The sequence below is a fragment of the Lytechinus pictus genome, chromosome 1, assembly GCF_037042905.1.
Source record: "Lytechinus pictus isolate F3 Inbred chromosome 1, Lp3.0, whole genome shotgun sequence".
Classification (NCBI taxonomy): domain Eukaryota; kingdom Metazoa; phylum Echinodermata; class Echinoidea; order Temnopleuroida; family Toxopneustidae; genus Lytechinus; species Lytechinus pictus.
The window spans coordinates 30,947,603-30,964,152 of record NC_087245.1 but is presented as its reverse complement, the minus strand read 5'-3'; the positions used below and the strand labels follow the sequence as shown (position 1 = coordinate 30,964,152).

Sequence of the window (16,550 nt, the reverse complement as noted above, 5' to 3'; positions counted from 1 at the left end):
GTTCCATACGTAGTGATCATTCTTTTATCCTAACAAAATTTAATCTTCTGGTAAGTTTTGAAGATTTGCAAGTGCAGCTTGAAAAAAGGTCCTACCACTTTGAAATATGACCTGCCGCATCCATGGACGGAAATCCCAGGGGGGACAGGGGGACGCGTCCCCCTATCAAAAATAGTAGGGGGGCACAATATCAAATGTCCCCTACTATGTTTGGTCTTTTATGATGGAGAAAAATACATCATTCACAATTGAAATAATACGTGTATTTTTTACTAAAACCTTTTTTTTTTTGGGGGGGGGGGTTAAAATGACCTTAAATTTTGGGTGATAACCTTTTTTTTTTTTTGCTTGTCAAAGTTTCCAGCCTCTGGTCCCCCCTACCTTCGGGGACAGATTTCCGCCCATGGCCGCATCGCCCCGCCCCGGCGCGCTGCCTCAACTTACCTACACTTGGATGTTCCTGGCCCCGCCGCGGCGCGCCGCTACTTTAAATAACACACTTTACCACATTTTTCTTTTAATAATCCATATCTCATCACGCTCTACTCAGAAAAAGACATGCAAGCAATTAATCAAAATGATTTTATAGGCGTATTCTCAATTTGCTTTACATTTATCATGTTTATTTGATATATTCAAGATATTTTTTCTGTGGAAGAATTGGTGTGATAAAAACCCTTCTACTTGCATGAAATATTGTAAATAAAAAAAGATTGTGCGATGCATAAATATTGCAAATATAATATATAAACAAATGTGCAATGTCATTCGATAAAACCATGAATAAATGTCTATTTTGTGGAATGCATAGAAACATGATTATGTAATCTAACTAATTTTTTCCGTACTCACTCCGCCTTACAAACGATTTATCTTAAAGGTCAAGTCCACCACAGGGAAACGTTGATTTTAATAAATAGAGAAAAATCAAACTAGCATAACGCTGAAAACTTCATCAAAATCGGATGTAAAATAAGAAAGTTATGACATTTTAAAGTTTCGCTTATTTTTCAAAAAAACAGTGATATGCACAATTCAGTGACATGCAAATGAGACAGTCGATGATGTCCCTCACTCACTATTTATTTTGTTTTTTATTATTTGAATTATACAATATTTCATTTTTTACAAATTTGACAATATGGACCAACTTGACTGAACCATATAGTATTAAACAATGCTTATTCCACATGTTCAGGGAGGAATTATTGTTGTTTCACTTGACAATGAGGAGAAAATTAGAATATTTAATATTTCATATAATAAAATACAAAAGAAATAGTGAGTGGAAGATGTCATCAGTCTCCTCATTTGCATACCGACCAGGATGTGCATATTAACTGTTGTGTGAAATTAAGCGAAATTTCAAAATGTCATAACTTTTTTTATTTTACATCCGATTTTGACGAAATTTTCAATGTTATGCTTGCTTGATTTTTCTCTTTTTATTCAAATCAACTTTTTGTTGGGGTGGACTTGTCCTTTAAAGAAAAATGAACTGCATATTCGGGAAGCTATACGTAATTTCACGCACAGCTTTATGAGAAACTGTCCTCCTGGGCACTGTGCCAAAAAGACACACTTGTTTGTACAATCAATCATATTAATTGTAATCCTATTGCAAACCATGTACAGACAATTACAATCGATTGCCAGTATTAATCTTATCTCAGTTTGTCACTGAGATAAGAAAAAATCTTATCTCAGTTTGTCACTGATCCCAAATTAGATTATTCGATAATAAATATGTACATCAATACCCGTACATTTTTCTCATCATAGAGAGAGAGTGTTTGCATCAGCAGAGAACTTTGAACTAATAATTTTCTTTATGCGACAGTGCGGATAATTCAATTTTGATAAACTGTAAATTAAAAAGTAGATAAGGATTTTTTTTTTCCAGAAGAATTTGATTGATTGTTTGAATATGTTTTATGAATTTGTACAAGCTCCCATACTTTTAAGATTAAAGCCTAGATTAAATTCGGGTAAAGCTAAAGTGGTCAAGTCTAATGCTCAGCTATATAGCATGCCATGTAAAAGACGGGATCTTTTATCATCAAATTGTAACATTTAAAATCAAAGCGTAAAAAAACCCCAATTACTTCTTAAGCATGGACTTTGACGAGATATTTCAGGTTATGCTTTTTTGAGATGTAATCAAATGTTGAAACGTCTTTTAATATGAATTAAATCGAATGGGCGCTAAATATGATAAAACCATCCCAAAAAAATACAAAGAGAAAAATAACATGACATTATATTAACTTTTTTTTAGGTTGGAATGTTAGAATGTAAATCTCACTATGGATTCTTACTTTAAGCAGGCTTTAAATTCAAATGTAATGAATTCAAAGTTTGGATTTAAATAGATTACTATGACACTTCATATATATTTTGTTAATAATTAAAGGCTTCCTTGTAAGGTCACATGAGGTACCTTCTCTGATATCAATCTAAACGATTTATTTCCATATAAGATATCGAGTATGATTGTGGTTTACTTAGTTAAAGCATTCATAAGAAAATGATTGAATTATAAGCTTGCCGCTCTCCCTCCCTTTTTAAAGGCTCGTTTTTATTTTCTTTCGGAATATTTCACTGACACTTATTAATGGCTTTATCGTTTATACTCCGAAAACAATAATTAATTTTTTAAAGGATAATGAGATAAAGGATGTAATACTATTTTTTTATTGCAATTGGCAAGCCTGCCCACTTCGAAAATTTCATCGCACCGTGTCCAAGTCGTTCAAAATTGATATAATACACATTTTCGACAGAGATATATAATCTATCTTAGTGGATGTTCCATTAAGCGGTTTGTAAGTTACGAATGACTTTCTGCACGACTAATGATCCTTTCTTGTGCTAAATGATATATCGCCGTTAAACTGACTTGGCCACTATAAGAACATGTTCCAGTCGTGCGTAACTTTACGACTAGCTTTATGAAACACACACCTGGGGAGTGTTTCATCAACATTTTCATCCGACAAGTTGTCAGATCTGACATCTTTCTCTGATGTTGATTGGCTGAGAGGTACTGTTACTATGGTAACTGTCGGATGAAATGGGACTTGTCGGATAAAACGTCCGACAAGTCCTTTCATGAAACGCTCCCCAAGGCCCCGTTTCATAAAACCTGTTACAATAACAAATTTGCAAATACAGTTAAAAGCTACTGAAATCCTTCAATTTGATTGGTTGATTTTAAACTTGTCATAGAAATTCTGCATTTGTTACCATAACGGAACCCTGCTTTAAATGATTATCCCGAACCTACATAAGCTGAGCAGCTGATCTTACACGCAAAACTATCCTTCAATTTCTCGTATCTGTCAAACTGAACTCAGTAATAAGAACTCGTCAAAATTATAAAAATAGTTATATTAGGAATTTTGGGAGAGTATTTGCAGTATTAAACTCGCTCTTATTCGATAAAAAATCATGTACTATTTATATACCAATTTTTGCTGAAATATTAATTTTCTTGCTGTTCTCGTTATTACTAAATTTCTGTGTTTGAAGACTATACTTATTACTTGCATTTCAAACAAATAAACTATGCCTAAATCGCAACATCATAATGCATCAAACTTGGTCTGGAGTTCTTGAATGAGATGTGTCTTTTCGCTCTCTGGTAAAAAGGATGCTCGAGCTGCATCCATTGTCTGAAATGAACAAGAAGGAAATGTGAAGGAAGGATTATTTATTGAAATGAATTAATTTATTGTCATGCACAAACTTTATTTGCATGAATTCTATCTTGCGACCCACTTTCCTAATAAATAGATACATTCAAATATTTGTAATAATAAAGCGCTTACTACTTTCGTTTACTAGCACTTTGCTTGTAATTATCATTACCCGAGTCCATTGGATCCATCGATGTTCCCCGTATAACGCGCACCATCTCCACTCCCTGGGGAACAACCTGGCCAAGCAACATTTTCTAATAATCACATCGACGTTTGAATCATATCGGGTGGCTATTTAAAGGGGTGCCCCAGGCTAAATATATCCATATTTCAATAAATAGAGTAAGATTCACAAAGCAAAATGCTGGAAATTTGATAAAAAATCAGATGACAAATAACAAAGTTAATGAATTTTAAAGATTTGCATTATTCCGGTGAAACAGTTCTAGGCATGTCTTCATGATGTTCATTAGGTGGTCTGATGATGTCATATCTATATGAAAATAGGTTTATTAAAAAAAAAATTCTACCAAGAACTAAAAGAATTGGATTAACAACTGATTAAGTGCATCAGTTATTTATTGCTGCAACTTATTTCATCATAATGGAGACACATTATTAACACATGTATGAAAAGTGAAACAATTATGATTACATGTAATATCAAAAGAAAAGGGAACGTGGGGACGTAACATCATCAGCACACCTAATTAATATTCACGAAGACATGCCTAGAACTGATTCACCGGAATAATGCAAATCTTTGAAATTAAATAACAGCATTATTTGTTATCTGATTTTGATGAAATTTTCAGCATTTTTCTTTGTGAATTTTACTCTATTTAAATATAATTATTCTCAGCCTGGAGCATCCCTTTAAAACCTGCTGCAATCGCAATTATTGGTAGGACAGTCCACAGTGCAATTATTTCACCCAAAATTGTAAACAGTGTAATGCCACTTTACTTACGATATTATACAGTGTAATGCACTTTCATTATGCTTATATACTCCTGATAGTAATATAACATTCGTTGTGACTCTGTAGATCAAAGCTCTAAACATGAAAGATCAGTCAAAAGCAGAAACCCTACCTTGTGTTAGATGGGAAAAAATCTACAATAGATAACGTGATTTATTTCCCCCACAGCAGACACCAAATGGTTTGGTAGGTACAATGTAAGTCCTATCATTCGATGAAATAAGTTTTATGTTCATCAATGTTCATGATACATTCGATATGCGTTAATTTTATGTCATCGCAATTTCCCATTGGGCCCTGTAAGGTAAAAGTTATATTTGAATATCAAAATTCGCCTACCATGTTTTTCAGTTGGCCATCTGTGAAATCGAAATATGTTTTGGCTAGTTCAAACTCGGACTCCATCGTATTTGAAAGTAAGGTAGGATCATCTGTGTTGATACCTATATTGAATCCATCTTTTTCAAATCTGTGAATAGAATAATATAATAACGATGATGATAATAATAACGATAATGATAATAATAATAACAATAATAATGATAATAATAGTAATGATAATAATAATGATAATAATGATACTACTACTACTAATAATAACAATAATAATAACAATAATAATAATGATGATAATAATAATGATAATAATAATAACAACAACAATAATGATAATAATAATGGTGATAATAATGATATAATAATAATAATTTTTATCTACCCAGTGTAGCCAATCCAGCTTCTAAGAAATATTCTCCTAGCGGGCCTTGCTTATCATTGTGCTATTATTATCCTTCTCCATTTTATTGCGTCAAACGCCTGACAAATATTTTTTTAAATTTGGTGAACCCACGTCCAACGACCCCCATTCATAAGGAGGGTGCTCTACCACTGAGCCACCATTTACGGTTACATCTGATTCATGTGATGACATGGGAATTTTCTTTTGCAACACTAAAAAAATATATATACCGATGACTATTGTTTGCTGTCTTAAGAGGGCTAAGTAGAAAGAATAGCAGTAAAAACTAACCCAGATTGTCATTGGATCTAGTCTTACCTTTTAGCAATATGATCCGATAGCCTTCCTATCCAGGCACCGGTGTATATACTCGAGGTTGGGCATAATTCAAGGTGTATTAAGCGGTCCCGTATCATCTGAAATATGAATAGAAACAAAGGGAAGATAAATAATGAGGATAACCCCCCCGGGGGAGGGGGCACTCAGTTTATAAAGGGTGGGGGTGTGCGGCCCCCAAATCTTAAACTATCCCTAAAAAAGTGAAGTTGCTATAAAATGACCCCCTATAAATGGAGGTGCTTTGAATCTGGAATTTAACCTGAAATGGTGGTCTTAAAGAAACAGAGCTGCATTACTTTAATTTTATTTATATTGCGCTTGCTACCTGTCCTTCTAAGCGCTCAACAAATGTAACGTTTGACAAATGAAGGAACATATTCAATCAATTAAACAGTAATACCTCAGTCACATTTCCCCTACGGCGGCCGTCCGGCGAGTCGAAAACAGCCGTTTAATTCAGTTTTATTCAAACCACCTTTATCATGTTTATGTAGCTGGTACAACAACTGTTAAAACGGCGGTTTTCGCTCGCAGTACGGCCGCTGTTTGGGAAATGTGACTGATGGATAAGGAATGAAGTGTCAAGGTGTCAAAAGAAACGGTTTACAGAATGGGAGGGAATCGATAGCAGTCATACATACTTTGTATACATCGAGATCCTGATGGATTTGATAGCCATGCCCAATCCGTTCCGCTCCCAGCTCCTCTACTGCAAATCTCACATTTTCTGCTGGCCCAAGTTCACCGGCATGAACTGTCCGATGTAATCCTAAATCAGCAGCTAGCTATAGGAATAATGAATAAGATAATTATCTAATAGTAAGGTGCATCTAAGGGTGTTTAAAAGTGGCACCAATTGGTGTCCCTTGAGAGGACCATACCCTGAAGTGTTACAATTACACCCAAGGGATTGAACATAACACCAAACTACGTAAAAGTAACTACCAAAGGTTTAGTAATAAGTAACACTCTCAGGTGTTGATCACACCGCTAATTTAACACAACAGTAAAATGACTGTTGTGTGTGGTCCTCTTCTTGCTCCACAGTCAACGCCACAGTCTTAGTGTAAGTAAAGATATTCATTAAAAATATTTCTACCATAATTACAAATGTCGTCTACTAAGAAGTTAGGAAGCTTTTAAAATGAAGAGTAGGTGCGATGGCAAGGGAGAGAGAGATTAAAAAAAAGAAGTTCGAAAGGGAGAGGGAGAAAAGGATCGAGAGATGGAGAGAGAGAGAGAGAGAGTGAGAAAAAGAAAGATCGAGACGAGAGGATAGAGATAAGAAGATATTAAAGTAAGATAGGTAAAGCTAGATCGAGAGAGAGAGAGAGAGAGAGAGAGAGAGAGCGAAGAATCATGCACGCGGATGGAAGGGGGGGGGAAGTTCGAACCTTGGAGACATTCATGTTGTTTAGTAAAGGGAGGGTCTTCATGAAACGGGGGGGGGGGGGTGAGTTATATAACCTTGAAGGCATCTACATGTATAATTATGTCCTTTCGTACAGGTTAGAGTATTCGTGGGGAAGGGGGTGGCAGGTACCTTGAAGGTAACTATATGCTGTTTACTGCAGGGAACATTTTTTGTGAAAAGGGAGGGGAGGAAGGGGGGGGGGTGGCTAGTAAGTTCTCACCTTGAAGGCATCTATATGTTCTGTAGTACAAGGAGCGTCCTCGTCTCCGGCCATATCGATTCCGACGACCGTGTCGTTGAGGAATTCGTGACTCAGTTCAACCACTTCATGGGAAAACTCTGCATAATGTGACACAAATTGAAAGTAAACAACGCCAACTTTCATAGGGGATTGATCATGTTGATTGTAATGTGACTATATTTTTTTCATTTAGTTTTGAAGCTCAGCTTATCAAAATCAAGAAATACATGGAGGCCTACCTTTTTACAAGGCCGCCATCATTATCATGCCTTATCGCTCACGATGGCGGTCTCCTGCATTTTTTAAAACTGTCATCTTAGTTTAATGAGTAATACATTTTGTTGATATATTATTAATCAAATGCTTATACTACAACTATATTATCAATTTGTTATATATTACATTTGTACATATTACCTTGTAAATTCATATCCGATGCATTGAATGCAGATAAAAGCAATCAATCAATCAATCAATCAAATTGAACGCCTAGTGAAATATCCGGGTACAAAGGTGAAAAATACGAACTGAAGATTCACAGAGCAAACGCCGGGGATATAATCAAAATCTGATGACAAATAACGAAGTTATTGAATTTTAAGGTTGTGGGTTCATATATGTATTTCGTCCTTAGCCATGAATGAATAAAATAATAATGCAAAGCACATAGAAATTGCTAAAACATATTCAATCAAAAAATTAATGATTTATGATAAATATGATTCTAAAACATTTTAATTTCTTTTAAAATCGTAATTCATATCTGAAATAATTATTTGAAATTATAAAATCAATATACTGAAAAATCAATTGTACCTGGACATGGTCTTATCAGGCAGAGTAAAGTGCGACCTTTGACATTGAATTCCCTACATCCTCTTCGTATCCCATCATTCACTGCCATAACTACGTCACGTGGTGTCAGGAAGTCATCCTTGACGACCGAATTCTTTCTGCTACTTGGTGTTGAAAACGAGGAAGACATGTAATGGGGGCAGTACCGTGCCTCGAAATACACCACGCCCTCTTTGGCTTGGTCCTCACAGAGTTCATAAGCTATTTGGCTGATAAGTTCTCGGTCCCCGCTGAATGAAGGGAAATGGTAGACAAAAATACAAGTATGACAACTATCAAAATAGACATTTTTTTCGTTACAAGACTATTCGTTATACCAATTTAATTGTTATAAATGTATGACTGAAAAATGTGACTTCAACATGCCTAAATGAAAGTAAATACACAGTACATACACCGTACACTAAATTTAAAAAGTGCTTGATTGTTTAGGTGAGGTGGGTAGGTGTGGGTGTGCGAGAGACAGAGGGTGAGAGAGAAGGAGGAAAGGGCTTTCGGAATTTAAAATTGGAAAGGATCTCGTGTACAAAAGTTATTCTCATATCTATTTTTTATGCTCGTGAGAATACATCTAATGAACTGGTATCGTTTCATATCTGTATTTTGACGCATCATTGAATTCGAGACGGGTTCTGAATAAAAAAAAGCTGTGACTATCGATTGGGTTGGTAATAATGATTTGATGGAATGAAGCTTGAAATAAATACAATGGTTCTCTATCATTTCACATTCTACAAGATAAAATAAATAATCGCTGTTAAATTGTTCTTTTGACTTCACAAGTGCAAGAATACATCTACCCGAATCAGGAAATAAAAACTTGTAAACGTGATTTAGTTTAAAGGCTTTAAATTTTAAAAGACGGCAGTCCTGAAATTCAACTGAATAAAAACACATTTGTCTTCCTTTTCATCAAAATCACATATTTTCCTAAAGAGTAAGTAGATATTTGTTAAATCATGGCTGCGTATATGCCACTTCTAATTATATTTAAAGTGTCAGGACCCAAATAAGAAAGGGTAATTTAATCATTGATGGATTGGGCTATCGTCCGATTTAATATCAATATCTACATGTATTTAATACTCAGTTTTGTATAATCATGTTCTGTGGGGTTTTTTATGGAAAAAACACAAACTTCTACAAACCAATATGTGATTTAAACAATTTATTTCAGGGCACTTATATGATATGGCAAATTAAAAAAGAAATCTAATTGTAATTGTCATCTAAGATAATTGGTATACACAGTAAAACTGTGGTGTTAGTCCCGAGAGGACCACACCTCAGGTATAGGGATTGAACATAACACCAAAGAGTGTAAAAATAAAAACCAAATGGCGTTGTAAGAACACAAATGGGTTTTGAACTGACACTGTAAATTCAAAATCGGAGTAAAATTGATGTTGTGGTCCTCTCCGTCGGAAAGACGTTATGACTGTTATTATGACTGTTGAGTTGTTTTTTGAAGGCTTTTTTTAATGAACTTACGCAATGATTGGAAGGATTGTATCAAATGATGAGAGGAAGCTGACTAGGTCACCTTTGGAACATCGAACCAAATCTACAAACTCATGGAATGTATTCGCCGGACCACAGAGCCCTTTCTTTCTAGAAAAAAAAGAGAGAAAAGGAGATCAATAAAATGTATTTTAGATATGCATCTATATGTAGCATTCTAAGATGATGTCACAGTAATGGGCATAACAATTTAAAGCATTTGCATGATTGCATCATACCGTGAAACGATGATTTATCGCGGTTTAATGCAAAAAAAGTGTTTATTTCTTGTACTCCAACATATCTGCTTCCAGGAAAGCTTTATAATATGTCTACGTGAAAAACGGCAATAGCGTAATAGCGCTGACTTGATCGATTTCTTCTTCCAATATTTTCTATGTTTTTCATGAGAATGTGTGAGTGTGCTCGGGTGAGTGAGACTGTGTGTGGGTGGGTGTGCGTGGATGTTGTACCTTTATAATAGTGTGAGCGTGAATAAATAAAATGATTTGTTACATTCTATGTTATTACAATTTATCATATTCACCACATGTAATATCCAAATATCATAGACGACGAATTTTAATCCGTCTTACTCAAAAGCATGATATCTATTTTGTTTGCAGTGAATTATGAAGTCGAAGATTTCGTCTGAGACGTCAATATAAAATCCAACTCCACGGACATCATAAAAACCCATAAAATAGGCTGTGTGATTCTTATTTTTCTCAATAGGAATGAGAGTCACAGTCTGTTTTTTTAATTCATTAATCAATACATGCATGTCCACAGTATCATAATATGAATACAGTGTAGTAGATTACATAAAATAAGCACATAACGCACATACAAAGATGCTGCAACTGAAAATAATTGGTTGGAACGGTGACAAGACAGGAGCAAATGTCATGGAACCGGTTGAAGCACCATTTCACTAACGTTATATCACTCAACAATACAGTGAAAAGCAAAAGTAAAAAAAAGTAAAAGCAAGAGAAATAAAGAAGAGTAGGAACAATGAACAGAATAGCGAATGACTTCCTTGTATAGGGATGAAGATGATGAATATATGATTAAAATCCATTGAACAAAACTCATCTCTTAATCTTTAAGAGTTAAAAAAAGGGTTTCTCACCTTGCAGCCCTCCATAGTGTGTCGTGTCTGACTGCTCCGTCCAGATGAATATGTAACTGAACCTGAAAATGGAATCAAGAAAATTAATTTATGTCAAGTGGTCAGTGGAAAACTATTAAAAACAGATAATCAGAATAATAAAATATATAGAAATAAAAATAACAACATATATTATGTAATCGCCTCTAAATATCACTCCCTGCCCCAAGGGCCCTCAAGTACTGTTGATAATGGTTGAAGAGTTTTGTCGTAATTCAAATGGAATAAAGGTTCCAAGTGTTCGCTCGTGATTGGTTGAAATTAAAATTTTATTTGATTGTCGGATTGACGTTTGATTGCAACTCTACACAGGTGCAGAGTGATATACTTGGGCAATGGCGTATTTTAGCACCCACTTCGCAGACGCTTTCTGTAACGTTCAGAAACTATTGATATTGCTCGTCAAATCACCATAGACATATAAGAGGTCATTGTCGAAAGTCGGTGGACCGGGACAGCACATCGTCTTATGATTCGGACCAGACGAAAAATAAGTTGCAAATATGTCATTTGTAAAGAGTCCAGGACGACACTGCTGTTTTGATTCAACGAATTTCGACAATGGCTGTTTTGTAAAGAATTGCTTTTGACAAAAGATTATCAGTGTTATAGAAAGCGTCAGCGAAGTGATTGCTAAAACGCTCAATTATCTTCTGCGGCCTGCTACAGAAAGAGTTGTGTTTAAACGCAACTAAAAAAAAACAATATCAAGCGCAAGTCCCGAATGCACGCGTTTGATTGGTTGAACATCAAATTGCGTTTGATTTTTTTAGAGTTGTATTTAAAGGCCATCACACACCTTACAATTAGTCTGCGATTTGATTTTGGAATAGAACGTAGTAAAGTTTGATGCCAATATTGACGCATAGAAACTCTTACTCTGTTAAGTTCTAAATCCTCATAAGAATACTTATGTTCAAATTTATGATTATGCCACCATCCTTATTAAAATAAAAGAGAATTTGACAACTAGTCGTAATGACGTCACAGGAGTCGCACAATTGGCTACGATTCGAAACCAATTTAGCCTTTATTCCAAAGTAAAGTTGTGCAATCATCAAAAAGAATTATATTAGTATTCTTACAGTTAATCTGAAACTCAAATTAAGAAATTATATTCCTTCAAATTTTCAGAAAATACGATTATTTTTCTCCAAAAGTCGGATCGTGGACTAGTCGTAAGGTATGCGGAGGCCTTAAACCCATCTTCTGCCGCAAAGGACCTCTGATAGCCAAATGTATTAATAGATGAAACTCGTCTGTGGTCGAATTGCATATGTGTTCATGCCTGTATCCCTTACGAACGCAGTGATGACAAGATCTTTAAACACATTTAAGATGCTACGTGTTATGAAGATGGAATCCGGAACATGTGTGTAGCATCTTTTAATGGCAAATGTTTGAAGCGCCTGAAATGACACACGAAGCATCCCTAGATTCAGTTACATCCAGAAGGGCGTAAGTCACGTTATTCGATGCAGTGCCTTTCTGTCTCGCGTCTGGAGGTTGAAGGTCTGGGAAGCAATTGCCCACGTAGGGGCAAGGGTAATCTTTCAGGTGACTGCCAAGAAGGTTGATTGAGAGTGACAGTTCCTTTGCCCCCGTTTTCCAGTTCTTGTCACAGTTCAGTCACGGCAGCTGCTGCTCGTATTGGGCACTGGCTATACCTATACATATACCACCATAATCAAACGATGTATCATAAAGGAGTATTATCATTTTAGGAATCTTTAGCTTTAAATTGGAAGATCATCCTAACGATAAGGTGGTTTTGATGATAGCAGAAACAGAGTAAAATATTGGTGCAAGTTTGATTGAATTCCGTTAAACAATAGCGGAGTATTAAATTTCTAAGATTTTTATTTTGGGACGTCACATACGAGCTGCTTCTCCGTAATTTATGTTGTGAGACATAAATTCCCCAAAATGCCACCCCAAAAAAATTGTAAGTGATTTTATGTGAATACGTCATCAGACACATCGTTTTTATACCCACATCTTATATAAAAATATTTATATTCATGTTGACTTAAAAATGGGACTTTGTGGAATTTATTTTATATGATAGGTCTATGTGGAGCTGATTGCATCATGTAGGTCACAGATTCAAAATCAAACCTTTTCATCAACATGTATTAGTGTCTGATGTAAGATTTACGAAAATACTTCAATTTATATAACAATATAATAATAAACATTCGCCCTGTAAAGAACTATATACTGTGACGAGTCTTGCACCCCTTCCATCTGCCAACTGCTGTCCATATTTTCGACAATCACTAAATTGATTATTTCCATGAGTGAGCCGGGATATGACTTGTGAGCCCGTTCGTGTGTATGGGTAGAGTTTGCTTGACAACATAATGTAGGCTTTTGCTTGACCGCATAATGTAGGCCTTTGCCTGCTATGAACATCTCTATGTTTAAATATATGGCTCTTCTATTTTAAAAAGGTATACAAGAATTAATAATAAAGGTACTCTTTATAGAATCATGAAGAAAGAGCCATAGTATATCTCGGACATACGATTTGAAAGTATTATGTGGCAAGTGAATACAATTAAGTCATTTTTATGACCCTTTTTCAGCCTTTCCCCTGACTTCGAATTTTCAATATCAAGAATTCTTTCACGTTGCGTTTCCATAGCAACGTGCTCTGGGTATAATATTACACATGGATGGTCGCTCGACTCGAAATATAATCGTGATGTGTTTTCTTCCGTGCGGGTGACTTATTATTCACAAATGGAAATATTGAGCACCAGTTCTCTCCCTCTCTCTCACTTTCTTCTTTCTCTATCTATTCCCCTCTCCCATTCTCATACCACTCTCTTTAAACGATTCTTTGATGTCTATAATCAAATTTCTCCCATAGCAATGTATGCTATTATGGACACTGTACTGCACATTCTGTCCTTTTTTGTCGGAATAAGATTTATATTGTGGAAATAAATTGAAATGGAAGATATTTTGATAAAGCCATTTTCTTCGGATTCAAGCAATACTATCACAATAGATGCATCCATCGGATTTGTCATGAACCTACATGCTGTAGGCCTACACAGCAACAGCAACTACACCAGTCATTTAACTTTGATGTTAAATCCGTATCTTAGTTCAATACCTGTGGTTTTATTTCAACATATTTGCTTGTTACTTGTAACACTCTTTTGGTGCGATTTTACTTTGTCCTCCTGTAATATTTAATAACATAGCTTAGCGGTCATTGAGATAGAGATAAGACTTGTAGAATAACCGAGTATTAAAGCTTAATATTGGGGTTCAACTTCTACTTGGTCATTTATCAAAACCACGTATACAATCATGTATATGATATAGGCTTGTATTCGCCTTTCAGATTTATTGGTCTTGAACTGGAAAAGAAAAATACTTGTGAAAATATAGGCCCACCCAATATAAATCAATAAACACAATAAGCATAAGACGACAAAGCGGACGTTTGATTTAAGTGCGTCGGGTCAAGTGGTCACTTGATATTCGTACCAGCAGATAACAATAAGTTTATGGCCACTGTTTAAACAGATCCTCAGCAAGGCTAGACAGAATCCAGGTAACATATATATTCACACATGCGAATGGCGAAGCATTACATGATACTTATAATATTAAATATAAGTTATGCTGAAGGGAACCAGCAATAATAGAATGTATATTCCCTAAGTAATAGATTGGAGAATATATTCACACGAGGATGTCCTTGGACAGGTATATACAAAGAGGTATAATCCCTATAACTCTCTGGTATAGGCCTATTAGTTAATTTTGAATATATCGCACCACTCGCACATACTAGAATTCGAACAACAAAGCGTTCAGACAATAAGAATTATGCAATCTGTATATATCCTTAATACAAACATATGATCTGTGACCGACCGCTGGAATTAACGTCCTTACCTTTGGAAAAGAACGCAGTGAACTGGAATCTGTCCCCGCGTCTCTTCGATTGTTTGTCCCATGATGTCGTCTGCAGATGTGGTCCATGATGTTTCTTACGAAACCTTCCCGACGATAGCAAATGCCCGCAGCCGATAACGGCGACATGATTACTCTGAAATTTATACCTCCCGCCATTATAAGTAGTCTCTTGAGTGTAAGAATGCTACCTGCGAGTGCGTGCATAAGGGCGGATGGGTGTGGGTGTGTGTGTTCGCACACGGAAAGGAAACACACAAATTGAATGGGATATTGATCTTCCGTTAAAGCATGTCAATACTGCTTCCTGCATGATATGTTGTGTGTGTGGTGTCTTCTTCCGAAGGATAAGAAGGGAGGCGATTTGGGGACGGGAATATAAATAGAGAGGGCAGGGATATAGAACGAGAGGAAGATTAGAAGGGAGCTCATGAGCGAAAGAGAATCAGTGAGTGTGAGAGAGGGAGAGAGATATATAGAAGGGGAAGAGAGAGAGAGGGGAATGAGAAGGGTATATAGAGTGAGGGATGAGCAATATAGATAGAAAGTTGGAGGAGATGGGGATAGAGGAGGAGATATAGGGAGGGATAGAATAATGATGATTATGATGATATGGAAAAATCAGGAATACACTATCTAAAAGGAATTCATAATAACAAACGTATTGGTGAATATATTTCAGACAGAGAAATTTATTTTCGTTCATTTTTGGGGGGACCAACTCCTTTAAGGGTGTATGTAATTCACTGGTTAAAACTTTGATATAGATAAAGGACAAAGTTCTGCTATGCAATATTCAGGTGAGATTTTTATTTCGATGTTACACAATTTATGAATTATTAATCATCAATATTTTAATTTTGATGTTACATGACCTTGTTTTTCATTATTGGAGAAAATAGAAAACGTGTGACATGTTTACTCTTTCGATCGCATATACTGTTGATAATGTAACCTATCATTGTTTCATGACTGTATAAATATCTTTAAAACATCATAAATTTATGATTTTATGATAATATTTTCACTGTTTTCTCTTTTAATCCAATTTAAAGTCTCAATGATACTGAATTGACTAAAATTTTTTGCATTAATGATCGGTCACTTACGCAGTCTTTTTCCTACTTATGGACAAAGTAATTGAAAATGGCGTAGAGAATGCACCAATAAGGACACCTTCTTTATTTGAACAAAAAAATAATTTGTTTAGGAATCATAATTTGCGAATTAACTTGATATAATACATCAGAGGAACACACAAATAGGAAAGATTATTATAATAAAAAAAATGAACTTAGTTATAAGCAATTATACTCTCAAAAATCTAATTTTGACATATCAATGCGGAAATTTAGTCATCCGATTAATAAGAAATTACCAGTTTATTTCAACTAGACAAAGTGAAGTGTACCCCATTATAGAACACCGTGACATTTAATGTACGACCAGACCGTAACAGTTTCTATGACAACCGAACCCAAAATGGAACCCATCAATAAAACATAACGTTGGCATGGTAGAGACTGATGGGAAAATATTTTAATCAAATTGATTTCCTCTCGAACGTGAGTGGGAAATAAGGTGCATTGTATTCATTTACCCAACCATCCATTATAATAAAAGTAAATTAGTAAGATTAATATATATGCGCAAGTCAGACAGGTTTGGA

At 35.3% G+C, this 16,550-nt stretch overlaps 1 protein-coding gene across 3 annotated transcripts; it reads right to left on the bottom strand.

Annotated features, from left to right (window-relative positions):
* Window positions 1-567: 567 nt before the first annotated feature.
* LOC129260910 (adenosine deaminase-like) lies at window positions 568-15,149 on the bottom strand. Of its 3 annotated transcripts, none has more exons than XR_010293724.1 (10): window positions 14,864-15,149; window positions 10,907-10,968; window positions 9,763-9,882; window positions 8,233-8,501; window positions 7,396-7,514; window positions 6,403-6,546; window positions 5,741-5,838; window positions 5,023-5,152; window positions 1,460-3,674; window positions 597-932 (listed from the first exon to the last, which is right to left on the bottom strand). XR_010293724.1 is itself a non-coding variant. In XM_054898917.2 (9 exons), exons 1-9 carry the CDS (start codon window positions 15,086-15,088, stop codon window positions 3,585-3,587), a joined length of 1,257 nt encoding a protein of 418 aa, XP_054754892.2. In that variant the 5' UTR covers window positions 15,089-15,149; the 3' UTR covers window positions 568-3,584. The 3 variants fall into 3 exon arrangements, 1 of the variants encoding a protein (XP_054754892.2); XR_010293725.1 differs by having other exon boundaries at window positions 605-932; window positions 1,500-3,674; XM_054898917.2 differs by having other exon boundaries at window positions 568-3,674.
* Window positions 15,150-16,550: the final 1,401 nt, after the last annotated feature.